General features: G+C 40.6%; 1 protein-coding gene across 1 annotated transcript in view; it reads right to left on the bottom strand.

Moving 5' to 3' along the window:
• LOC123516908 overlaps positions 1-27,230 on the bottom strand; it is a 239,735-nt gene that overhangs the window by 28,640 nt on the left and 183,865 nt on the right. Inside the window, 6 exon segments of the mRNA XM_045276670.1 lie at positions 7,496-7,669; positions 11,336-11,483; positions 11,485-11,513; positions 12,990-13,181; positions 24,303-24,387; positions 26,153-26,247. Of these exon segments, the coding sequence (XP_045132605.1) occupies positions 7,496-7,669; positions 11,336-11,483; positions 11,485-11,513; positions 12,990-13,181; positions 24,303-24,387; positions 26,153-26,247 (723 nt within the window).

The raw sequence follows: 27,230 nt of genomic DNA, 5'->3' as shown, positions 1-27,230 counted from the left end.
CTCTGAAAGAGTTCAGTCTTTAGCTGCTACGACACCGGTAATGAAGCCATCCTCTGTTGCTACAACACGTACAGGCAGCCTGTCCATTCAGGCGACACTTCCAGCTGGTGATGCGCCAGATGCACCTCATCTGCATCCAAGGGGACGACATCCTGTCTCCGTCAAGTGTTCCGTGTTAGTCGTCTTGCTTCTACAGGACGACTTTCCGTCCGTCTGTCCGATGCTTCTGTCAGCCGTTGTGCCATTACCTGACACCTACTCATTCGTCGTCTTGCACTTGAAGCACTGCTCTTCATAGTGTGTTATGTCACATCAGAGACACATTGGTTACATATTCCCTGTTGTGTCTCCCAGTGCGTCACTCCAGGAGATGATCCGCTACCACACAGGGCAGAGGCATCAATTTTTTTTTGTTCACTTTCATTATTCATATATACCTGTAAAACATCATAAAGCAACACAAGAATTTCCACCTACACGGTCAGGTGAAGGTGGGCAGGCACTCAGTTGTATTAAAGTCATGCACACATCGTTCAGAAATATGAAGAGCAGAGGTTGTAAGTAAGAGGACATGCTCCCTACCAGCAGTAGAATGTGTTGTCACACGTAGCGGTTGGTGGTGAGCGACGCTGTCTGGCCTGACGGACACCTGGCGGCAGGCAACATGCGTGCAAGCTTGGAACACATGTGCAGAAAAGAGAGAGGTTGGAGGATCCTATATCTCCCATTCATTAATTCCTTCATCAAAGGCACTCGAAATAAAGAGTGAAATTAGAGATTCAGTCATACATTATTCACCTAAATGGAATGCCACCTCTAAGTTTTATGCCTGCTTTTTTTCTGCACATGTGTCTGTCGGCAGTAAGTCATGCAGGAGCGGCAAATATTCATGCAGAGGCAATGAAGTGCAGTGCACTAGAAACAAGAGAGACCAGCAAGATCAAGACAAGGCAGGCGAAAACTCTAGAAAATCAAGAGCACCAATGTTCACAAGAAAGAGATGACAAGACAAGATCCTTCCCTACATACACCTTTCCCTCTCTCCTGTCCCTACTGCTGTCCCTTCCTCCCCAACCTACCGAAGCACTTGGGCAGCGGGTGGGACCAGGTACCGTTCTGCAGGCAGGTGGCGCGGTGGTTGGGGTGTCCCTCGTACAGCATGTTGTCGTGGCACCGGAACTCGACCACAGCACCCAGGATGGTCTTGCTGCCCTCCGTCCACCCGTTGTACAGCAGCCCCGGGGAACCGCAATTCACCTCTACCACACAACTAGCCATGACCACCTCCCTCCTTCCTTCCTTCCTTCCTTCCTTCCTTCTACATCCTCCCTCCTCTCCTCAGAGAAATTCACTTCTACCACTATGACCGTTTCCTTCCTTTTCCCGTCTTTCTTTCCTTCCTTAATTAACCCCTTCATTCATTCCCTCCCTCTCTTCCCTTTCTTCCTACCTTGCTTCCTGTCTTAACCTCAATTCACCTCTACACACACACAACTAACCATAACTATCTCCCTCCCTCCTTCCTTCCTTCCCTCCTTCCCTCGTTCCCGCAATATCCTGTCTCCTGTCGAGAATGTAATCTGCTACCTGCTCTTCCTCCTCCAGCCTGCTGCCTCTCTGTTCCCTCCAGGGTTGCTTGTCTCATCCCCTCGTGTCCACTAACATGTCCTGCCTCCGCCTCGCTGCACCTATACCTGTCTTGGGCCTTGTAATAACACCTGGGCCCGCGTGTTCTCCCTAACTTCGGGTACTTCTCCTTCACGTCCTCCTCTTAAGGTATGAAGATTCAGGGTATTAAATTTCCTTCCTTTTCTGCCGTTAATTCTGCTTGGTGCTCGGGTTTTTACTTTATATTCTTCTTTCGATTCGATAGTCTAGGTTTGTTTGTGTGACGCAGGCGAAGAAGAGGGTGGGAATGGAAGGTAATGTGTGTGTGTGTGTGTGTGTGTGTGTGTGTGTGTGTGTGTGTGTGTGTGTGTGTGTGTGTTGTGTGTGTGGAGGGTTGATTGTTTTTATCTCAGTCATTATTGCTTTGTGGTCGCTGTTTGATTAAGTATTTGAGTTAAGGAGAATTATCACGTATCTGGCGTTTTGTGGTCTTCGCTTTGTTGGTGAAATGATGTGTGTGTGTGTGTGTGTGTGTGTGTGTGTGTGTGTGTGTGTGTGTGTGTGTGTGTGTGATTTATTATTAGTATTATTATCATTATTATTATTATTATTATTGTTATTATTGTTATTATTATTATTTCTGTAATTTAGCAACTTTATTTGACTTATATTTATCTTTAATCCTCAGTATTCAATATTTACTAGTAATCTATCATTGCTTCCTCTGTTCACGATCTTTGTACTCCTCAGATTAAGGGACAGCTGATCACTAACTTATAAAAACGTCCACTCTTTTAATCTCTCTCTCTCTCTCTCTCTCTCTCTCTCTCTCTCTCTCTCTCTCTCTCTCTCTCTCTCTCTCTCTCTCTCTCTCTCTCTCTCTCTCTCTCTCTCTCTCTCTCTCTCTCTCTCTCTCTCTCTCTCTCTCTCTCTCTCTCTCTCTCTCTCTCTCTCCATATTCTTAAACCACTATAGAATTATGCACTTTTTATTTACTTTTCTTTTAATTATCTTTCACTTTTATAAACCAATGAAAAATATGTGTCTCCCCTCTTTTCTTTTCCTTCTTTTCTTTTCTTTCTCTTCTATAACTTCATAAAAAATGACATTAATAAAAAAAAAAAACTTCTTCGGACGTCTTTCCTCTTCCATTACTTAAAAAAAAAAAACGATGAAAAGAAAAAGATATATGTGCACGAATTTATATTTCTCGTGGTGTTGTTGTTGATGATGGTAGTGGTGGTGGTGGTGGTGGTGATCGTGGTGGTGGTCGTGGCAGTAGAGTGAGGGGAGCTGCTGACACAAGGTAGCTATATAATGCTAATGAGTCACTCCCCTCATATCGCTGTTAATGCAGACTCAATTGGGTGGTGTGAACTGCTGGGTAATCATCTCATCATTGCTTCCTAATCGAGTCCCTTTGTCTCGTCCTTCATATGCATTTATTCTTACTATTCTTTATCGTGTATTTGATTCGCAGTTCATTAATTTTGATCGTTAGCTTCTGATTTTTTTTTTCTTTTATTTCGGGTGCAAGCTTCTCGTTTGTTTGTCTATGAGTTTCTTTTTCTTTCTTCGTATTTCTTTTGTCTCTAATTCACGCCTTCATCCACGTTTCATTGTTACTATTTATTCCTTGTCTATTCATCCACTTTCACCCACTCATCTATCAATCTCTTGTTGCAAATGTCTATGTTTTTTTGTCTAGTTTTCCCAATCTCTCTCTCTCTCTCTTTCTGCTAACTATATCTTTCTTATATTTTACTCTTAAGCGCTTTTCCCTCTCATCGTAACAACCAGCAATTATCCTCTTCCTCCCTTCTTCCTTCCTTCCTTCATTCATTCATTCTTCCTTCCTTCTTTTAACCCTTCCATCTTTTAATCTCTTGTTGTTTTATGTTTTTTTTTCCCCATTTTTCATATCCTCTTTAATGTCACTCACTTTCACTTTCATTTTTTATTCTTCCTGTTGTATTTTTCTTGTTCTTTTACTCTTTCCTTTTTCCTCTCATAAGTTTACACTCTTCCTTCTTACATCACTTCCCCTTTATACTTTTCTCTATCCCTCCCTCCTTCTATAAATAAATTTTCCATTTCCTTCTTATCATTCCCTGTCAGTCCTTTCTCTTCTCCGTCCCTCCCTTCATCTTTATTTTTCCTTTTTTCATCATATTCTTTCCTTCTTCCTTCTTTATTTATTTTTGTCTGCAGTTCTATTCTTCCACTCTTTCATCAATGCTCCTTTCAATCCTTCTCTTCCTTTTTCATTTTTTCATTTTTATTCCTCTCTTTTCTCTCTTCCTTTCTTTCACTTCTCTCTTTCCTTCCCTCCTTCCTTTCACTTGATAGATGGATGTGATACGGATGTGGAAATAGCTGTCAAGTTTTATTCGAAGCCTGATTGGTTCTTGTAGTTTTTTTTTTTTCATATGTTCCTTCCTGCCTTCCTCTTTTCCCTCCTTTCCTACTTCTCTCCCCTCCTTTCATTCTTCCTTCTCTTCTTATTTCTCTTCCTTAATTTTATTCCTTCCACCGCCTCATTCCTCTCTCTCTGTTTCTCTCTCTCCTACCCTCCCTCCCTCTATCCATCCTATCTTATTTCCGTTTTCTCATAACTTTAATTAATTTGGTTTTATAGCGAGCGTTGTTTGTCTGAGCCTCGTATACTTTTTTTTCCTTTTCACGGAGATCCCTATCATCATTGTGAGATATTTGAACGACACTCATCGGGTAAAACTAATCAGAAAATGTATCTTTATTATATTGTCTGTCCACTTTAAAAAGGCTCCTGGGTTCAAAACACATTGTAGCACATTCATAACATAATTGATTTGATGTGAATGAGTGGAGCCATGCGTGTTTTGGGGTCCGAGGGGTCTCCAAGCGCACGGGTTCGAATACTGTCCACGGTCCGAGTGTAGATTGGGCTTCCTCACTCGGGGCAATGGTTTCCTAGCGAGAGGGCTTTGAGATAGGAGGTACCCTAAAAAGTATCCCCTTTAGCCAATAAGTTCCCGTGAAAAGCCCACATGGTATAAATAAAAATAAAAAGGGCAGGTTATGGGTTTCCTCAAGATGTGACAACCACGGGACACATTCAGATTAAAACCCAGGAGCCACTTTAGAGTAGACAGATTTGTATAAGTGTGTGTGTTGCTTGTATATTATTTTACGTTGCTTTATTATTTATTTTTTTATTTATTTACTTTCTTATACTTTTTATATATCTCTGAACCAAGTATTGAATTTTCTCGGCCTCGATCTTGTAAATGCTTTCAAAGTTTTAGTCTTGCATTTCCATTCGCGTCAGATTTGAGAGGAATATTTTGCGATGGAGGAAAGGAGGGAGGAAGAAGTGGAAGAGGAGGAAGAGAGGGACAGGAGGAAGTAAAGAAGTGCAAGTAATACAGAGGGCAAGAGAGTGGAGGAAAATAACTAAAGTAATGATGGAATGGATACAAAATGGAAAAATGAGAAGTAAATGGAGAACGAAGATGAAAAGGAACAGAAAGCGGAGGAAGAGGAAAGGAGGAGGAGGAGGAGGAGGAGAAGGAGAAAGAAGACGAAGAGGAAAAAGAGGAGGATCGAAGAAGACTAAAAGAGGAGAAGAGCCAAGAAATCTCTTTCCAAAACCTCAAGGTCACTGCTTTTCATCCCGCGGTCACTGGGAAACCTCTGGAGACTGTGTGGTGTTGGACTTTCACTCTTTCTCCTCCTCCTCCTCCTCCTCCTCCTCCTCCTCCTCCTCCTCCTCCTCCTCCTCCTGCATTAACCTACCTCTCCCACTGATATCGTACAATAGTTACACAAATACGATTAAGTTTCTCAGAGTATAAATGTTACTGTTTTGACTGTCTTTAGTATTTGCATTGTATTCCTCCTCTCTCCTCCTCTTCCTCCTCCTCCTCCTCCTCTTCCTCCATTATTTATCTTGACGTACTTCCATTTTCCTCCTACACGTACCCGAAGTAGAGAAATCACACGAATGCAAACTAAAATACCAAAGAATTAAGCTCCCCCCCTTTGGTCTCACTACAGAGATTTGGACCCTTCTGCCAGTACACTTGCCTATTAACCTGCTTACCTGTCTACCTATGTGTGTGTTATTCCAGCTACCTGTGTCTTTACCTGGGGTTTGTGTGGCTACGTTATTCACCTGTCTGGTTTTTTAGCATATTTTTTTTTTCTTATTTCAATTTCTGGGTGTGAGTGGATGGAGGAGAGGTGACACGAGTAGCTACTTCTTGGGGTGATAATAAGGGGCATTTGTAGCACATAGATCTACTGATGTGTGTGTGTGTGTGTGTGTGTGTGTGTGTGTGGGGAGTGTGGGGAGGATGGGTGTGTGTGGGGGGGGGGCGGGGAGGTGTGTGTGTGTGTGTGTGGGTGTATATGTATGTATGTTGTTGGATGTGGTTGTGAGTGTAGATGGATTTTTTTTAGAGTAGCAAGACTGTGTGTGTGTGTGTGTGTGTTTCACTGTTTGATCTGCTGCAGTCTCTGACGAGACAGCCAGACGTTACCCTACGGAACGAGCTCAGAGCTCATTATTTCCGATCTTCGGATAGGCCTGAGACCAGGCACACACCACACACCGGGACAACAAGGTCACAACTCCTCGATTTACATCCCGTACCTACTCACTGCTAGGTGAACAGGGGCTACACGTGAAAGGAGACACACCCAAATATCTCCACCCGGCCGGGGAATCGAACCACGGTCCTCTGGCTTGTGAAGCCAGCGCTCTAATCACTGAGCTACCGGGCGTGTGTGTGTGTGTGTGTGTGTGTGTGTGTGTAAGGACAGGAAGGATACACTGTGAGTCTTATTAGCCACATTAAGGGTGAAGCACTGCAATACTGTGACTCTAACTTGGCAGTATGTGGTCTTCAGGGTGTATTAGTAATAGTAGTAGTAGTCGTAGTAGTAGTAGTAGAAGTAGAAGTAGTGATAGTAGAAGTAGTGGTTGTCATTACGTGAAGATCAACAATAGTAATACACTCTCCTAACAACATCCATCAATAACATAAACAGCAACAACATCGACAAGGACAGGTGTACATGTGTAGTAGTATATACAGGTGAAGGACATTAATAAGATACAGAAAGAGAGAGAAAACACAGGTGATCATAGTGACATTATCAATCATCATCATCATCATCATCATGAGACACTATCAGTAAGCCACATCTGTGCTTTGTGTTTTACAGTGATTACTTCTTTCTTGCTGACATACTTCAAGCTTTTATTTGGATTATTCTGTCTCTATTTACTTTATTGTTTTTACTGTGCTGTACAATCTTCCCTTTGTTTCCCTTCCTTTCCCTTCCCTTCCTGTCGCTCCCCGTCCTTCCTTTCTTCTGTGTGGAATGACAGAGGGAATGAGAAAGTGTAGAGATCAAATTTTCTTTACTTTCTTTCCTTTTCTTTATTTCTTTCCCATTAAATAGAAAAGGGAAAGGAAAGTTATTAGGATTAAGAGGAATCGTTTCCTTTTTCATCGCTTCCCTTCCTTTTCTCTTCCTTCGTAGGAATAAAATAGAAAAAATAGAAGTGAAGAAAGAAAGAAACCTGAGATAGAGAGAGAGGGGAAATTCATGATCCACCTCCCTTCCTCTTAGATTCTCTCTATTTTCTTTCTTTTCTCCTTTCTATTACAACATGGAAGAAAAGGAAAACGACGGAATGGAAACTATTATCACTTTCTAAACTTCCCATTCCTTCCATTTCTACACCGCTGATGGAAGGAAAGAAGGAAGGAAAAGGAGAGAGAGAGAGAGAGAGAGAGAGAGAGAGAGAGAGAGAGAGAGAGAGTGAGGGAGGGAAGAAAGGGAAGACTTCTGTGTGATGAAACGACTTGCGGTCAAGGAAAGAAAACACACTTACGTTTGCACTTGGGTTCGATGCCACTCCACTTTTTGTCCGGTCCGCAGCGGCGAGTTGGCGAGCCCACGATCATGAAGCCGTACTCGCACTCATAGGACACCACAGCGTTGTACGAGACCGCTATGAAGATTGCCTTGCCGTTCTCGGGGTTCTCTGGGATCTCACATTGCACGGCTGGTGGGATAGAGAGGAGATACGTTGGGATACATAAATACATAGATCTCTCTCTGGCTAGAAGTACACGACTTTCATGTTGGGTAGGGAGGAGATACGCGTGGATATAGTAGATAGATCTCTCAGTGGGCGTGTAGAGGTTGTTAGAGAGGGAGTCGATGCGTGAGAATATAAAAGTACTTGGCTCTCTTTCACTACACGACAGCTAGTGGTGATGTACTTGGGTATAAAAGTACTTGGGTGTCTTTCATTACACGGCTGTTAGGAGTGGTGGAGGGAGGAGATACGTGAAATATATAAGTACTTGGCTCTCTCTCTCTCTACGCGATTGATGGTGAAGAGGAAGGAAATGCATGAGAAACAGGAGTACATAGGCATAAGTGGTAGGGAGGAAGGACATGAGTAGAAATATAGGAGCGTGTAGGCATCTTTAGGCTAGGTGGTGGTGAGAGGAGGGAGACACGTATAGGAGGTTTATAATACGTAGTGTCATATTTGGAACCTCGTGCGATTTGATTTTCTTTTTGTCTTATCTTTTCAGTACCGTGACACGTTTACATATTTATTCTACTTACTATTTGGTGTTTTTATGCAGCTTCGGAAACTCATGTCGAGATTTAACTATTGAAGACTCTAGCTATTAATCTTCTGACCTCCATAGACCCTTCCTAATGTCAATAAAATTGTCTAATAATACCTAAAACTCGTGGTAAAAAATGCGTTCCAGTACTGAAGGGGTTAATTTACTAATAATCTCTTGGTATTCACATTAATTAATTGGTTCATATATTATGTCTATTTTTTTTCACTCGCTTTTCTTTTTTTTTTCTTTTTTCGTTCTTTTTCAGTTTGCCATAATTTCATCTTGCATTACATAGTTGGTAGCGGAAAAGAATAGTGGTTGGAAGCATGAAAACAAGAAGATAATGGAAGCTGCAATAAACCTTTAGAAGTTTATACCAATAAATGCCAGTCAGTGTATCCTAAGTCCATCTCTCAACTGTCCATAAATCACTGTAATCACCTGGTTTGTGCAGTGATCCTTTGTGTTTGCTGGTACTAACGTCAACGGAACAGACTCAGTAATCAGGTTGTCAGTGCCGAGTCATTAGAATGCTTCATTACTTTCAGTACAGGGACGTATTTTTACCTTGAGTTTTGGGTATGATTCCATGATTTCATTTACATTAGGAAGGGTCTATGGAGGTCAGGAGATTAAAGGCTGGATTCTTCACTATTTCAATCCCCAAGTAAGTTTCTGAACCTGTATAAAATCACTAAATAGTAAGCAGAATGAATATGAGAATGAATCATGGTACTGAATGCTTTAAAAGGGGGATCGGATTAACTTATGGACGGGATGATATGTGTTAGGCATGTTTTGTACAGGATCAGCCACGTATAGGCCTGATGGTTTTTTGCAGCTTCTCTTTTTTTAATTCATGTTCGTAACCACCTTCTTGATTATCCTCGTTCATTAGATACTTGTTTAACTCCTTCAGTACTGGGACGCATTTTATCATGTGTTTTGGGTATAATTAGACGATTTTACTGACATTAGGAAGGGTTTATGGAAGTCAGAAGATTAATAGCCAGAGTTTTCACTATTTTAATCCCCACACAAGTTTCTGAAGTTGTATAAAATCGGCAGAATAGTAAGCAGAATGAATATGAAAACGCGTTGTGACATTGAAGGGTTTAAATAATCGTGCTTGTAATTTGTTCTTGTTTCTATCAATTTACTGCTTAAATGCTTGATTATTTGCATTTATAGATTTAAATATTTTTGTTAGTATTTAATCGTAATATTAAAAATGACTTAATAACGTCCCCTTAAGGAAACAGGACTTTAATTTGATCTTTTTTCCTCGATATCTTTTTGTTGTCCTTGACCAGATCTCCTCTTGCATAAAACAAGGAGCAATGTTGATGACGGTAAAGGAGGTGGAAAAGGAGGAAGCGCAGAGGAGGCGTTACTATAATCAAGTTTCATAAGTGTGTGTGGGAAAAGAGGTAAATACATTAATTGCTAGGCTGAGGGGAAAAACAGCGCCAGAAGCCAATGAATAAATTATAGCCCAGCCGAGGCTCGTTTATGGGGCGAGTCTGCCACGGAAAATGTGAAGTGGGGGAGAAAATCAGGAGAAGAGAAAAATAGTGGATTAGTGTTCGAAAAAATAATAAATAATGTAGAAAATGTGAATAGATGTTGAGTTACAGGAAAAACATGTGTAAGAATTTATGGGGCGAATGTACCACGGAAAATATGGAATGAGGGAAAAGAATCAGGAGGAGTAAAGGAGAAAATCAGGAGGAGAAGAGAAAAATCAAGGAATAGTATCCGAAAAATAGTAAATAATGTAGAAAAATGCAGGAAAAAACATGTGTAGCAATTTTCTGAAGGAAGAGAAAATAGGCAGTAAAAGCGAGAAAATAAATGACAGCGATGAAAAGTCTAAATGAAAAAATTAAATCGGGAAAAGATGGATAAGTGATGATAAGAAGAAAAGAAAAAGTGAAACATGAACAAAAACAGTGATCATCCTCAAAAATATCTACCCATACAAAAAAAAAAAAAAATGAAAAATGAAAAAAAATATATATAACTACAAAACTAAATAGAATAGACATCATAGGCACAACTCACTCACTCACTCACTCACACACCCATCCACTCACTCACTCACTCACTCACTCACTCACGAACACAACCATAAACAAATATCAAAAGAGGAAACAGAGAAATACATATGAACAAGGGCGAAAACTCAGTGGCTCTGGAGAAAAAAGAAAAATAAAGAAATCAGTCAAATTAATAGAAAAAAAAAACGGTTGAAATCTGAAGGAGAGAGTTATAGGGAGGCTGGAATTAATCTGCGTCTGTTCTGTATAAAGTTGAGAGTCGAGGTGAAGGGCTGCCAGGGATGTTATATAGGAGGAGAGGACGGCGGGAGGAGCAGATATTAATACGGGAAGCCTTTGAATATAACGATGCGACGGGAGGGACTGGCAGGAGAAGCAACGGGAGGAGGAGGAGGAGGAGGAGGAGGAGGAGTAGGAGGAAGGGGAGGAGTAGTGTTAGTGGTTGTTGATGAGAAAGTATAGGAGACGAGATGAGCAGCAACAGGAGGAGGAGGAGGAGAACCACTCTGTAGGTTACGAGTAATAACTGTAGCTATGATGGAGATGGTAATAATAATAATAAGAGTGATGATGATGATGGTGATAACGTTGATGCTAATGAAAATAGTAATTAATTAAATGTCTGGTTACTGCTTTGCCTAAATTAAAGAGTTTTATTGTATTTCTGGAACAGAGAGATGCTTAAAATGTTTATTAAAGTAAGTGTCCTCCTCCTCCTCCTCCTCCTCCTCGCTCTTGGCTCTTACGTAAAACCTTTTGCGTTCCAGTGGCTCAGAGAGAGAGAGAGAGAGAGAGAGAGAGAGAGAGAGAGAGAGAGAGACAGACAGACAGACAGACAGACAGACAGACAGAGACAGAAACGTAGAAACAAACTGACAGACCGTTCATACTCTATTCTGTTTCACTTCATGGAAATTCTAGGGGAGAAACAAAACACACACACACACACACACACACACACACACACACACACACACACACACACACACACACACACACACACACACACACACACACACTTACGGGAGCACACTGGCAGTTCCCTCGGCCTCCAGGTTCCGTCGTGCTGGCAGTAGTAATTCTTGGGCCCCACCAGTTCGAAGCCCGGCCGGCAGTTGTAAGTGACGCGGCAGGAGAAGGTGAAACAGTTCCCTTCCTTAAAGCCGTTCAAGGATGTCGCCAGGGTCCCCGCACGTCTTGGCTGAGAGAGAGAGAGAGAGAGAGAGAGAGATTTGGTGGTTAATTTCATCGGTTTCACTTTTTTCATTTTGTAGGTTAATTTGAGTTGGGTTAAGTTAGTATAGGTAAGGTAAGGTTACGTTAGGTTAGGTTGGGTTAGGTTAGGTTAGGTTAGGTTAGGTTGGCTTAGGTTAGGTTAGGTTAGTTAGTTAGGCTAAGTTAAGTAAAGGTTGGGTTAGGTTAGGTTGGACTGGGTTATTTTAGGTTAATTAAGTAGTAAGAGACGAGGGTTAGGTTAGTGTAAGTTAGGTTAGGTTAGATTAGGTTAGGTTAGGTTAGATAATAAGTGACAGGGACTGAAATACATTAGTGAGAGGGACAGGGAGACGGAGAGGGAGAGACTTGGTTGATATTGATTTGAGTGATTCTATTTTGCTTTATTTTCTGTTTTTTATGTGTGTGGATGCCATGAGTGTGTGTGTGTGTGTGTGTGTGTGTGTGTGTGTGTGTGTGTGTGTGTGTGTGTGTGTGTGTGTGTGTGTTTCCGTGCTTGTGCGTGCGTGCGTGCGAGCGTGATAGATAAGATCAGGAATGTGTTCCCAAAGCGAGACGATTAAAAGGCTCCTCCAACAGATTTCCCAAGAGAGAGAGAGAGAGAGAGAGAGAGAGAGAGAGAGAGAGAGAGAGAGAGAGAGAGAGAGAGAGAGAGAGAGAGAGAGAGAGAGAGACAGAGAGAGAGTCCAGAAGGCGACCCAAACCAATAAAGGAATGTGTGTTTTACGAACTCTCTCTCTCTCTCTCTCTCTCTCTCTCTCTTGTTGGAATTGAAATGGGAGAAGAGGATAAAGGAAACGGAACATGAAATATAGAAAAGGTAGGAAAGGAGAGGTGAAATAAAAGGGAGAGAAGGAAGAAGAGAGAAAATATAATAACACAAGAGAGAGAGAGAGAGAGAGAGAGAGAGAGAGAGAGAGATTGAAATAGGGTAATAAGAAAAAAAGAGGATGGGAAATCAAGTTTGAATAGATAAATATATAAAGACCGAAGAGAGAACACGACGAAAAAGAGTTTACAGAGAAAAAGGAAAAAGAAAAGAAAGAGGAAATGTTGTAAGGGTGGAAATAATACAGGATGGAGGTTACTTGTGGGTATTAACTTGTTTTCTTACTTCCCTCCAGTGAAAAGAAAGTTGTGTCTAGGAGGAGGAGGAGGAGGAGGAGGAGGAGGAGGAGGAGGAGGAGGAGGAGGAGGAGGAAGAGGAACTGAAAGAAAAATGGCGGTGATGATTGTGGTGATAGAAGGTATTTGAATATGTGGAGAGAGAGAGAGAGAGAGAGAGAGAGAGAGAGAGAGAGAGAGAGAGAGAGAGAGAGAGAGAGAGAGAGAGAGAGACACACACACACACACACACACACACACACACACACACACACACACACACACACACACACACACACACACACACACACACACACACACACACACACACAATACTCACGTTCACACTCAATCTCTGGGCCAAACCACTGCATGGTATTGTTGTACAGAAGACACTTGGCCTCGAAGAACCCTCTGGTGGTGTAGCCTTCGTAGCAAGAGAACTGGAGTTTCTGGTTCACTTCGAAGCGCGTCTGGCCCTCCTTCCCGTTGTGGCGCGCATTGGGGATGATGGGCGGGTCCGTGCAGTATACTGAAGAGGAGAATGGGAAGCGTTAGGAAGGTGTCTGAAGTATAAGGACATAAGAACATAAGGGAAGTGTTGCAAGAGGCCTTCAGTCATGCATGTGGCTGGAGATGATAGGCGGGTTCGTGCAGTATACCGGAGGACAGAATAGGAAGTGTTAGGAAGGTGTCAGAGTATAAGGAGATTAGAACATAAGAGGGAAGTTGCAAGAGGCCTTCAGTCATACACGTGGCAGTCCCTCCATGAAACATATCTACATCCACCAATCATCACTACCCATATATCTTTTCTTCTCCGTTGACTAAGAACTAACAAGGTGATTATTAATTCCGTTTCATTCACCTCAAGGATTAAAAATAAAGTGCTTTCATGTCAAAAATCCTAACCCCTTCAGTACCGTGACACGTTTTCATCTTCACTCTGCTTACTATTTGGTGATTTTATTCAGCTTCAGAAACTTATGTGGGGATTAAAATAGTGAAGGTTCTGGTCATTAATCTTCTAACCTTCATAGACCCTTCAAGAAAATTGTTTAATCACGTCCAAAATACATGATAGAAATGAGTTTCAGTACTGAAGGGGTTAATGAAGCTTTTGTCGTTTATTTTGTCGTAAGTTGTTATTTTGTAGTTGCATTACGCTGAAAGGATTGGTGTGTGCTAGGCAACTGATTTTGTACGGGAGATGAATACGTGTTAGTTTTGAAAATTCTTGATATTGCAATAAGCTTGAATTTCATGTATGGAATTTTGTATCTGTCATCTGTTTTGATATGCAAGGGCTGTTATCTCAAACCTTTACAATTACACCATTAAATCAGGAACTCCATCCTAGCTTTTGTATTTCTCTTCCTATGATTTAAATGTTTTCCAGACACTTAATTCTCCAAATATAATCAATACTTTTAACCTTTCTTCTTTGGGAATTGGCATCTCAGTTGCCAATTTTCATTACATTTTTTGCCGTTGGTCAGTACACTTCCTGCATTAAAAAAAGAAGTGACAATGACTACGGTTTCGAATGTATGTTGCGCCCTCCACCGACAAACTCCCTTAGGCCTGGTAAGATCTCAAAACTAGTAAGCCTGGAACCGAGCACTCTGCCTCAGAACCTAAGTATATAAGAACACTGAGGAAGCTGCGAGCGCTGAGATTACTCGTGGCAATCCCTATACCCGAGAGCCACATGTCCAACACAAAGAGAGAGAGAGAGAGAGAGAGAGAGAGAGAGAGAGAGAGAGAGAGAGAGAGAGAGAGAGAGAAATATGTAAATATAACAAAACGAAAAGAAATTAAACCTAACCCAAAAATAATCACTAATCAGGGAAAAAAAAATGGAATTACACTCACACAAAAATGGGAAGGCAATAAATTAACAAAGAAAAGGAAGAATTGTTTGCAATTTTAGAATCCAGGATTAGCGTTTATGAATTTTTGTTTAATCCATCGTGGCGACAAGCTAAGGACGAAGAAAACAAGTAGAAAAATTAGAGAAGGAAAAAAAAAAAAAGCACACTATGCCTCTCCCTTGAAATAGTAAGTAGTGAAATAAAGAAAGAAAGATTTTATTTGTGTTTGTTTTCGTTTTGTCTCCTGAAACTCGTCATTTAAAACTGTTCACTTCAGACATAAAAAAAAAAAAATCATGAAACACGAAGAGAAATGCAGCGTGTACCAGTAAATGATGTCGTGTATGTACAGTTAAGAGTGCATTATTAGCATGAAAAATTATCGCCATCAAGATTTAAGAGGTTAATGATCAGGGCCATGTGACGGAACGACATGCCATTAATATAGAGACAAACTGATTATATCTTCGAATTTTTGTGATGCCATTTATTTTTTTCATGATTACAATATTTTTCTTACCAAGCATATATATTGAGAGCCACAGCAGGTTCCCATCTTTCTTGGTTTTACTCCTCTCTTATTTTTTTTGGTGGGAGGAGTTGGGGATGGGAGGGGGAACGGTATTGTAAGCACGTATTTTTTTTCTATCCTTTTTCTTTTTTACCTTCGCTGCTCCCCTGGCACGTGAAAAACAATGTAGTGGAGCGTTTTTAGGAAAATTAATTCTGGCCGGTGGAGAAATGGTGATGATGAGGACCAGGAAGAGGAATATGATGATAATGATAATGATGATGAGAAGGAGGAGAAGAAGAGAGCAATAACACAAAACAGTAGAAGTTTCGGTCCTTACAATGTTAATGTGATACAAGTTTAACTACTTAAGAGAAAATATTAGACGTAAAGAGAGTTAAAGGAGAGGTGGGAGTGGAAGAGAAGAACAGGAAGAAGTTGCTTTATCAGAAGAAAAATGGAATGGAAAAGGAGAGCGTCGAATCATAAAAAAAGAGAAAATATATATAGTTAGAAGAGAAACTCGTAGTATTATGCAAAAATAAATGGTGAAGAATAATAAAAACTGATAAAAGAATAATTAGATACGAAAATAGATAGGTAACCAGGCAAATATACACAAACAGATACACAAGGAAAAAAAAAGTATTAATAGAATAAAATAAATAAGACAATGAATGATAAGATCCGAGAAAACAATAATTAAATAGAAAAATAAATAAGTAACCAGGCAAATACACAAGGAGAAACACACGCAAAAAAAAAAAAATAAAATAAAATAAAGAAATGAGACAAAAATGATAAAAGAATAATTAAATAGGAAAAAATATATATGACCAGACAAATACACAAGTAGATATACAAACGGGAAAAAAAGAAAGAAAATAAAGAAATAAGACAAATAAATGATAAAAAACTGAGAAAAGAATAATTAAATAGGAAAAATATATATAACCAGACAAATACACAAGTAGATACACAAACGGAAAAAAAAAAAAGAAAATAAAGAAATAAGACAATGAATCAAAACCCAAACACATCTCAACATCTCAAGCAGGATTCGAACCCCAGACACCAAAATCCGTAAAGAGTCAAGCAGTGCACCGGTGAGCCGCCACTAATAAGCCCTAATGTTTCGTGACGAGCCGGATTGCACGGGCCAGCAAAATAGTATCGGTAATGAAGAGCAGTTTTTGCCACTCCCTTTCCGCTTAATTACAGGTAAAACGCTCCATTTCCGGGGTATCGACCTAGCCGTCACCTGTAATCGCGAGGCACACACCTGTCACGCGCTGCTAATTACAAAGGAATGGTTAAAATGCACTGGGAAAAAGAGTGTTTGTTTTCATTATGTTTTTATGTACGTTTCCTTGTGTGATAATGGTTTCATTCTCTCTCTCTCTCTCTCTCTCTCTCTCTCTCTCTCTCTCTCTCTCTCTCTCTCTCTCTCTCTCTCTCTCTCTCTCTCTCTCTCTCTCTCTCTCTCTCTCTCTCTCTCTCTCTCATTCATTTGTGTCGCCTGTTTTATATCCGAAATTAATGAGTCTTCATATTCTGTTGCTTCTGTTCCTGCTCCTCCTCCTCCTCGTCCTCCTCGTCCTCCTCGTCCTCCTCCTCCTCGTCCTCCTCCTCCTTCTCCTTCTCCTTCCTCCTCCTCCTCCTCCTCCTCCTCCTCCTCCTCCTCCTCCTCCTCCTCCTCCTCCTCCTCCTCTTCACTATTCTCTGTTATAATTTAGCTATTGTCCTCCTTAAAACCCTCCCCTCTCCTTTCCACGTTTAATTGTATGTGTATGTCTTCTATAATCGTCGTCATGATAGTAATAGTAATAATAATAATGATAATAATAATAATAATAATAATAATAATAAGAAGAAGAAGAAGAAGAAATTGATTTTTTGTTTTTTTCTCTGCTTGATGTTGTTATGTTAGATTCTGTGTGTGTGTGTGTGTGTGTGTGTGTGTGTGTGTGTGTGTGTGTGTGTGTGTGTGTGTGTGTTTTCCTCCGTACTTGCATTGGGACTGTTTTCCAATAAGCCAATATGCAGTTTGCTTCCTTAATAACGCGAGTGTATTGGCTTCTAAATTTTATGCCACTTGTTCATGTCTATTATTCTTTCTTCCCTCCTGCTATTGCATCCTTGGAGACCCTCTTGCCTTTCTCTCTCTCTCTCTCTCTCTCTCTCTCTCTCTCTCTCTCTCTCTCTCTCGTCGTACCATTCTTATTCTTTCCTGACTTTCCTTCTCGCTCTCCTTTCCTTGCCTATATTTTCCTTCCCCAGTGTTTTTGCTTTTTCTGTTTTGTTCTTCCCCTTTTCGCTTCTCCTGTTTTCTTCTATATTTCTCTTTCTCTCTAAATCTTTCATCTACTTTTTCCTAGTATTTTTTTTCTCATTCATTATTTTTTCATTTTGCATTTCTTCTCTAGTTTTTTTTTTTTTTCTTCCATTCCCATTTTCTTCTACATTACGTTCTACCTCCCACTCTCCCTGTCCCATCGCTTCCTTTACTCTGTTTCTTATACCCCCTTCTTCTTCATCCACCTTCCCTTTCTTTCTCTACCCCTTCTTGATTTTCCGTTTCCTAGATTTTTTTTCCTTTCTGTATCCTCACCTCCCTCATTCCCTTTCCTCTCCCTCTCTCCCCCATCTCTATCCCTCCCTTCCTATTGCCTCTCCTTTCCTTTCTCCTTTTTCCATGTTTTTTGTTCATTTTTACAGTAACGTCACCCTTCCTTACTCACTTTCCTCCTCTCCATTTTCTCTCCTTCCAGTCTCCCCCTCCCCTTCCTTAGTCTCTTCTTTCCCTTTCCTCGCTCAAAGTATGCAAAGCCGAGGAGGTCTGAGCCCGGTAGCCATTTCAATAAATATCGCCATAATAGTATAGTAAAAGTGTTGAAATGAACGTTTTCTTTGATAAGCGCACAGTTTACTTTAAGGGGGGAACTTTTATAAACTTTGGGGAATCGAAAGACTGCATTACCCACTCGTGTTTGGTGTGTGTGTGTGTGTGTGTGTGTGTGTGTGTGTGTGTGTGTGTGTGTGTGTGTGTGTGTGTTGATTTAATTCTGATACGGAGGCGAAGCGTGGAGGCAGGAACAGAGAAATAGTGTGTGTGTGTGTGTGTGTGTGTGTGTGTGTGTGTGTGTGTGTGTGTGTGTGTGTGTGTGTGTGTGTGTGTGTGTGTGTGTGTGTGAGAGAGAGAGAGAGAGAGAGAGAGAGAGAGAGAGAGAGAGAGAGATGTATTGATATTCATACAAGTTTACGTCTTTCTTTTCGTGAATACTAAGCAGTTGTTTTCTGGCATTTCTATTTCAGTCTCTCTCTCTCTCTCTCTCTCTCTCTCTCTCTCTCTCTCTCTCTCTCTCTCTCTCTCTCTCTCTTACCTGCAACTGTGTCTTTCAGGTAAATGTCTCCTAATTTACTCGTTTATGTCTATACGTCTCCACAATTTGACCAAACTTTCTCTAAAAATTGATGGTACATTTTTGTTTCCTTTTTTCTTTCCATAACGCACTTAACGCACTTATACATCCACATAACTATTTTTATTTCCTACATGATTCAAAAGACATGGTAAAAAAAACTGCAATAGTATCCTCATTTTGTGTTAATATTTGTGTTGGAACTCTTTCTCTCGTAAAATCTCGCTGGATTTCTCGGTACTCGTGCAGAAGGATGAAATGTCTCTGTAAGCGGATTCAGCCATTTGTGTCTTTCCAGAAAAGGTACAATTTTTATACAATGATGTTTTATAATCCTCGCAGATAATCCCATTGATGGAGATAAAGTATTGAGAATAATATATCAAATTCAAATTTTATGAATCCACAGATCGTTTGACAAGAATTGTATATATAGTGCAATTCATTTCCGATTTTTAAAAGATTTTAAAGATATTTAATTCTTATTTTACATGTAATGGAAATGACTCGGTGTTCAAAGGAGGTTTTCGTGATTACAGCGATAGATCACCAATAATACTACGTCATAACAGAGAGAGAGAGAGAGAGAGAGAGAGAGAGTCTAAGAAAGAAATCATATACCGTAAGTTTCCTTTGAAAGTCGTTTACAAATACTATCGTAAATCACATTGCAATACTCAAGAAGATAAGTAAATATATAAGTAAACAAATAGAGTATTAGGATAATGATAATGTTAACAATAATAATGATAATAATAATAATAATAATGATAGTAGTAGTAGTAGTAGTAGTAATAGTAGTAGTAGTAGTAGTAGTAGTAGTAGTAGTAGTAGTAGTAGTAGTAGTAGAAGAAAATGTAAGTTCGAAGCTAATTCTTTAAAGATTACATAGACAAAATAAAAATAGACTACGAGTAAGCTTCATACATTTGGTACTAAAAAACACACAGAAAAATACAACACAATTAACAGTAAGTCTGGAACAGTACAAAAGAAAAAGAAAAACACTAAGTAACAGTAAGTCTAGAGCTGTGCATGTTTTCACTCCGACAGAAGAAGAGGATTGCCTTTGTCAGTGCAGCTCAAAAACACACACACACACACACACACACACACACACACACACACACACACACACACACACACACACACACAAGGTGATTGGTTAGTGAGTTGGTTGCGTGAGACACTAAGATGTGTTTTTAGGCTTGGGACTGTTGAGATGTTGGTATTAAGACGGATAGGAGGAAAAATTATTGATGTGTTACAGTGTTCTTGGTACTGAAAAAAAAAAACTTGCCCTTCTGGGTGCAGTAGTAATAATATATATGAAAGACTGACAGACAGAGAGAGAAAAAGGACAAAAAAAACACCTCCATGTGAAAAAGAAACACACCACTAAAATTTTCCTTTCTTTTTTCTATTTTCTTCTCTTTCCTTTGATTGTCGTCAGTGCTAAGGACCTCAGTAACATGAATACCGTACGCTATTCCTGGCCAGCACTGTCTCTACTCCACACTAACACTCCATAACACGGTAACACGGTGCGGCAATAAGCTGAATAATTTAAAACACACCACATGATGGCATTTGCAGTAAAGTAAATGACGTGTCCTGGATCAATAATGCCACGTACTGCACCTCATACTTTTACTATTCTCAAATTGCGATGGTTTTCAAGGCTACAAAATATTAAAGTTCCCATTGAGTGTAATTTTTTGTTCACGTTGACGATGCAGAATATATGTTGAAATGTCGCTATGAATATGAAAGAACTCATGACAGCACCAATATCTTCCCTGTTAAAAGTATTCGGTGTTTGACAAGAAGTAGCGGGTGCGTGTTTAGTTAAGGTAGAGTAAAATGAAAGGCACGAACAAATTGGCTCTCAAATTAGAATGGTAAGTGAATGGAATGGATTTAGTGTTGACGGTGTTAGTGTCGAGTCATTAGGGAGCTTTACAGGAAGGGAAGACTGGATAGTGATAATTGGTGGAATTGTAAAGGCGTGTTTTATTTTAGGAATGCCACGTGTATATCTGAGGAGTTCTTGCAGCTTCCCTTGCTTTTTTATCTATTTATCTTATTCTTCTTATGAAAACATACCGAAACGTTTAGAAATATCATGCAATCACATTTCTGACGTCATACTCACAACACACTCAAAAAACTAAATAAATTGAAATTAAATCCTAAAGACAAACAGAATAACAGAATAGATAAATATTTTTTTGTCATACTGAGCAAAACCACTCGTAACCATTGTGGCTTCCTTACAACATGACTGATTTTGTTATATATCGCATGTACGAAATACTAAAATACTTTTAAACAATAACTTCCTCCATTAACACACTTGGGAGTTTTACATACGCATCTTTTTCACACTCACACGCAGAAAGGTAAAAATGCATAGACACAAGAAAAAGAAAGAGAGAGGGGACGGGGACGGCGGGGTAGGATAGGGAAGGAACTTGAATATACAAACAGAATATTCTCAGTTGTTATTGCTTCTCCCTCCCTGAACGTCAGTCACGGTCCGGCTCAGTGTAATGATTATGAGTTTGCCGCTTTTTGAACTATTCTGCGGAAAGTTTTGTTTGTTCCCTTTCCCTAACGAGAAAACTTTAAATAAACAAAACAGCCTGAGGTGAAGCGCCGCGTTGCTGCCAGACGGGCGCCATTTGTGATGACCCTCCTCCTCCTCCTCCTCCTCCTCCTCCTCCTCCTCCTCCTCCTGCTGTTGCTGCTACCGTGAAGGATTGTTGTGAGAGTGTCTGTTCGTCTGTGTGAGGTTGTGGGTGTATAAGTGGAAACCGTATCAGTTACACGGGTGATTGAGAGAGAGAGAGAGAGAGAGAGAGAGAGAGAAAACAGCACCAGTGGCCAATATAAAGTTGTGTTTGTCTCCTCTCATCTCCTGTCCTCTCCTCTTTTCTCCTTTCTCCTCTCCTCTCCTCTCACTCCCACCCCTCCTCTCTCCCCTCTTCTGGTCTCCTCTCCTCTTCTCTTTTCTTCTCCTCTCCTCTTCTTTTCTTCTCCTCTCCTCTCTCCTCTCACCCCCACACCTTCTCTTTCCCCTCTTCTGCTCTCCTCTCCCCTCCGCTCTTCTTCTCTTCTCTTCTCTTCTCTTCTCTCTCTTTCCCTTCTCTTCCCTTCTCCTCCTTTCCGCTCCCCACCCTTCCCCTCTCCCCTCCTCTGCTCTCCCCTTCCCTCCTCTTCTCTTCTTTCTTTCCTCCCTTCCCATCCCATCCCATGTTCTCCCCATCCTTCGCGTCTCCTCTCCTCTCCTCTCCTCTCCTCCTGCCTCCCCTCTCGTCTCCTCCCCTCCCCTCCCCTCCCCTCTCCTCACGATATATAAGGAGGGTGATATAAACTAAAATCTCTGGGCCAGTAATCAGGATAGGAGTAGAAGTAACGGGTTCAAGCTTGATAGAGTGAGATTTAAAAAGAAATATGGAAAACAGTGTGGCAGATGACTGGGCTAGCCTCGGTAATCAGGTTGTTAGTTCCGAGTCAGTAGCGAGCTTTGGAAGAGTGATGAGTGGATATAAGCAGTCGTATTTTTCTTAGGGACTGCCACGTCTAGGCCTATTGGCTTCTTGCAGCTTCACTTGTTTTTCTTATGTTCTTGTGTGTGTGTGTGTGTGTGTGTGTGTGTGTGTGTGTTTGTGTGATTTTTTTTTATGTTGATCCTTGTTATTTGATGCGATCCTATTTCTTTCTTTCTTTCTTTCTTTCCTTCTTTCTTTTAGTTTGTGTATTCATCTCAAAATTTTCCATTATATTTCTCGTTTTATGCTCTTTTATCATGTTTTCTTCATACTTTCCAATCTTTGTATTCATTTATTTTAATTGCGTATTTGTATTTCCCAATAGTCATTCTTAAGATGTCTGCTGCTGTTTGTTCTTCCATCATGTGCCATTGTGTTCCTTTTTTACCCTCCTTCACTACTTAATTTAAATAATCTCTGTGTGTGTTTCACTGTTTGATCTGCTGCAGTCTCTGACGAGACAGCCAGACGTTACCCTACGGAGAAGGGTAACGTTTTTGGATAGGCCTGAGACCAGGCACACACCACACACCGGGACAACAAGGTCACAACTCCTCGATTTACATCCCGTACCTACTCACTGCTAGGTGAACAGGGGCTACACGTGAAGGGAGACACACCCAAATATCTCCACCCGGCCGGGGAATCGAACCACGGTCCTCTGGCTTGTGAAGCCAGCGCTCTAACCACTGAGCTACCGTGTGTGTGTGTGTGTGTGTGTGTGTGTTTGTGTGTATGTGAGTTCGAAAAGCCTTAATAGGACCAAATTTTCTACTGTTTATTACGTATTTCACTATGACTTCACTGCGTTCTGTCTCTATAGTCACACGTCCACTACTCTGCACTGATCTGCTATAACTTCCGATAGATATCCTCGCAAGGGCCTAAAGGTCTGTTGCTTTTTTTCTACTAATCCTTTGTATTCCTTTGTGTTCCTCTACTCTCTCATTCCACCACCTTTATCTCCGTTTAGTCTTAAGGGAAAAACGATGAAAGGATGGGAAAGCTTCAATGACAAGTAAATGACTACCTCTTAATCTGACTGTCTGCTTGTCTGTCACTCACTCAGTTGGCGCCATCTGACTCAATCTACCTTCCCATCATCTGCCAGTCAATTCCTGTCTTCCTGTCTGCCCATCTCCCTGTCTATCCGTCAGTTACTTCATCATTCTGTCCTTTGTCTTCTCTCTCTCTCTCTCTCTCTCTCTCTCTCTCTCTCTCTCTCTCTCTCTCTCTCTCTCTCTCTCTCTCTCTCTCTCTCTCTCTCTCTCTCTCTCTCTCTCTCTCTCTCTCTCTCTCTCTCTCTCTCCAGCGTCTGTCTGTCTGTGTGTCTTTCTGTTTCTCTCTTCGACAAGTTCGTAACCTCAATTCCGGATAAACTTGTGGCTTTGCGCGGGACTTCCTCATTTGACTTACTACTGTGTGTGTGTGTGTGTGTGTGTGTGTGTGTGTGTGTGTGTGTGTGTGTGTGTGTGTGTGTGTGTGTGTGTGTTTGCAAAAGGCCAATAAATAAACCAAAGGAGATGATATGGAAGAAGAGAAGGAAAGACAAAAATTAACAGTAAAAATATGAAAAAAAAACGAAGAATATAAAGAAAGAGAAAAACAAAAGAGTAAAAAGTAAAAGAAATAAAGAAGGAAAGGCGAAAATATTCAAAGTATTACACAAAGCATGGAGACGTGGTAGAGAAATTTGAGAATAAAGAACAACAAAAGGAGGAAATAAGGAAAAAAGAAAAGGAAGGAAGGAAGATTAAGAGTGGCAGGACAACAACAATAATGATAAGTACAGTAGCATGAAGAAAAAGAGGAGGAACAACAGCAGGAGAAGGAGGAAGAAGAAATGGAGGAGAAGGAAGAGGAAGAGAAAGAATAAGACGAAAAGAGGAGGGGAGAATGAGGAGGAGTAGGAGGAGGAGGAGGAGGAGGAGGAGGAGGAGGAGGAGGAGGAGGAGGAGGAGGAGGAGGAGGAGGAGGAGGAGAGAAGAAGAAGAAGAAGAAGAAGAAGAAGAAGAAGAAGAAGAAGAAGAAGAAGAAGAAGAAGAAGAAGAAGAAGAAGTGAGGAGGAGGAGAAGAGGAGAAGAAGAAGGAGGAGAAGAAGAAGGAAAAGAAGGAGGAGGAGAAATAGGAGGAGGAGGAGGAGAACGAGGATCTCAATTCTCGTTAAGAAACTGACGTTAAAAACTTTCCTGTCGCCAGTCGGTGCTGAGATAGAAAAACGGGAAATTAGAGAGAGAGAGAGAGAGAGAGAGAGAGAGAGAGAGAGAGAGAGAGAGAGAGAAGAGTACTTACGGTTTTCTCTACACTCAGGAGGCGCGGAGGTCCAGATCCCGTTGGCTTGGCAGTGTCGAGTGACCTGTCCTATAAGATGGTAACCCTGAAAAAGAGAGACAGAGAAAGACAAATTAAAGCGAGGCGTAGTAATTGCAGAGAGAGAGAGAGAGAGAGAGAGAGAGAGAGATCCGATATTGAAAGATTCAGTTTTGTGATAAAGAAAAAGATAAAAGTGTGAAACAGGATGGGAGAAAATGAAGACTAGCTGGAGAAAGGGGAGAGAGAGAGAGAGAGAGAGAGAGAGAGAGAGAGAGAGAGAGAGAGAGAGAGAGAGAGAGAGACAGCTACACTATAAACAAATAGATACAAATCAAGAGATGAAAGTAAAAGATAGAGAGTAAGATACATTCTCTCTCTCTCTCTCTCTCTCTCTCTCTCTCTCTCTCTCTCTCTCTCTCTCTCTCATTCACCACTGTGTTGGGGTTTCAGCTTAAGCAAGGCCTTCCCGAACCCTCACCAACAGTACTTCTAATACTCTCTCTCTCTCTCTCTCTCTCTCTCTCTCTCTCTCTCTCTCTCTCGTACATTTTTTTCTGTTTTTTTCCTTCTCTCCTTTATTTTCCCTTTGTTTTGATTCCTCTTTCCATCTTTACGTTATTTTTATATATTCATTACTTTTTCTTTCTTTCTCTAATCCTTTCTTAGTTTCTTTTCTCTTCCCTTCGTTCTTTAGCTTTATTGCATCTTTTTTTCTTACCTGTATGTTATTGTTTTCTATTTTTTTTTTTTTTTTTGTTATTTCCATCTATTTGGTTCCACTCTGTTAAGTTTTTTGTGCCTTTTTTTTATTTTCTCCTTCTTTTCTCTCCTTTATTCATTTACTTATTCAAATAATGTATATAACTCTTCCTTCTTGTCCTTTTCTTTCTTTTCCTCTTCCTTGTTCTCTTGTCCTTGTTGTCCTCCTCTTCCTGGTTTATTCCTCCTCCTCCTTTTTTTTTTCATTGATCTTAATCTTGTTTTTTTTCTTTTCTTTCCTTTTTTAATGCTTGAACGTTTTCTTCGTGTTCTTCTTTCTTTCCTTGTTCCTCTGCTATTTTTTTTATTTTTGTCTTCTTTCAGTATTTTTTTTTATCATAATTTCCGTTCTTTGTCATATTCGTGTCTTTCTTCTTTCTTTCTGTCTATTCCTTTTTCTTTCACTCTTTCCTTCCTTTATAGTCTTGATATTTTTTTTTTCGTTTCTTTCATTTATCTGTCTATCTTTTTTTTTCTTTCCTTTCTTCTTTTCTTCCATCTGTAATTTATTCTCGGCATCCATTCTTTTGTTACATTTTATATCTCCTACTTTTATTCTTTTCCTTTTTTTTCTTCGTCTCCTCCTCCTCCTCCTTCTTCATAATTTTGTTTCATCTTTTTTTTATTTCTTGTCCTTTCATCCATCATCATCCTTCATCTCTTCCCTGTTCTATTTTTCTTTTTGAGGATACAATTTTCTCTCTCTCTCTCTCTCTCTCTCTCTCTCTCTCTCTCTCTCTCTCTCTCTCTCTCTCTCTCTCTCTCTCTCTCTCTCTCTCTCTCTCTCTCTCTCTCTCGGGAACTCGACTGTTTTGAAATATTTTACGTGTGTGTGTGTGTGTGTGTGTGTGTGTGTGTGTGTGTGTGTGTGTGTGTGTGTGTGTGTGTGTGTGTGTGTGTGTGTGAGCCTTGTATTAAACTTTCATAAGCTAAAACTCATGCTTATTCTATTCACTTCAAAAGATATGTAGGAAGAACAAAGATAAAAGAACGAATACACACACACACACACACACACACACACACACACACACACACACACACACACACACACACACACACTTACTGACCTCTTTGCAACTGTAGGTAGCCACAGAGCCCACTACTTTCCCTTTCACGTCCACAAAACCATTAGGAGGGTTGTCCAAATCCACGCACTCCTTGTCTGTCAGGGAGAGAGAGAGAGAGAGGGGGGCGGTGAACAGCAGGTGGTGGTGGTGGTGGTGGTGGTGGTGGTTGAGAAGGAAGACTAGTACATTAAGTGGAATTGAAAAGTGATTTACAGGTGTGGAAGATGGAAAATGTGGAATTGGTCTTAATGATGATTGTGATTGTGGTGATGATAATGAAGAGCTGGAGGTGGACTAGGAAGAGGAGGAGAAGAAGGAGGAGGAGGAGAGTTAAAAAGAGAATGAATAGGAGAAAGGTGGAACAGCAGCTGGAGGAGGAGGTGGCGTAAGGTAAAGATATTAGTGAAAGAAGTAGTAGAGGAAAAAAAAAAAAAAAAAACAGGAGAATAGGAAGAACAAAGCTGAAGACGTAACCGTAAAATTGAGAAAAAAAAATACAGCAATACAGAAGATGAAAGAATAGAAAAACATTTTAAAAAGTAAGAGGCGGAGAACGTAGATACATAAAAATGGAATAACAACAACAACAACAACAACAACGACAACAACAACGACAACAACAACAACAACAGTAATGATAAAGTAAGCCCAACACCAGCAAACCTCTTGGGTCTTAAAAGGTTGCTTCGGATAAATATCACCTTCTAATTTAAAGCGAGAGACGTAACATAGCAGGGCGAGAACGAGAAAATAAGGAGGAAGAGGAGGAAGAGAAAGAGCAAGAGCAGAAGGAAGAAGGGGCTTGGAGAGGAAGATTTAGGTCAAACAGGAAGTTCACGAGGAAGAGGAGGAGATGGAGGAATAGGGAGTAGGAGGAGGAGGAGGAGGAGGAGGAGGAGGAGGAGAATGAGGAGGAGGAGAGAGATGTGAACGAGGAAGAAGATAAACAGCAGAAGTGGAGGAAGAAAGACGACGCGGAAGTAGGAGAGAGGCGGTGAGAATGCACGAGTGGGGAAAGGAAAGGGAGAAAAGAAGATAAACTAGAAAGAAGAAGAAGAAGAAGAAGAACACAGTAAGA

This window comes from Portunus trituberculatus, chromosome 41 (genome assembly GCF_017591435.1).
Source record: "Portunus trituberculatus isolate SZX2019 chromosome 41, ASM1759143v1, whole genome shotgun sequence".
Classification (NCBI taxonomy): domain Eukaryota; kingdom Metazoa; phylum Arthropoda; class Malacostraca; order Decapoda; family Portunidae; genus Portunus; species Portunus trituberculatus.
Note: the sequence above shows the minus strand (reverse complement) of the source record. Positions and strands in the feature narration are given on the sequence as shown.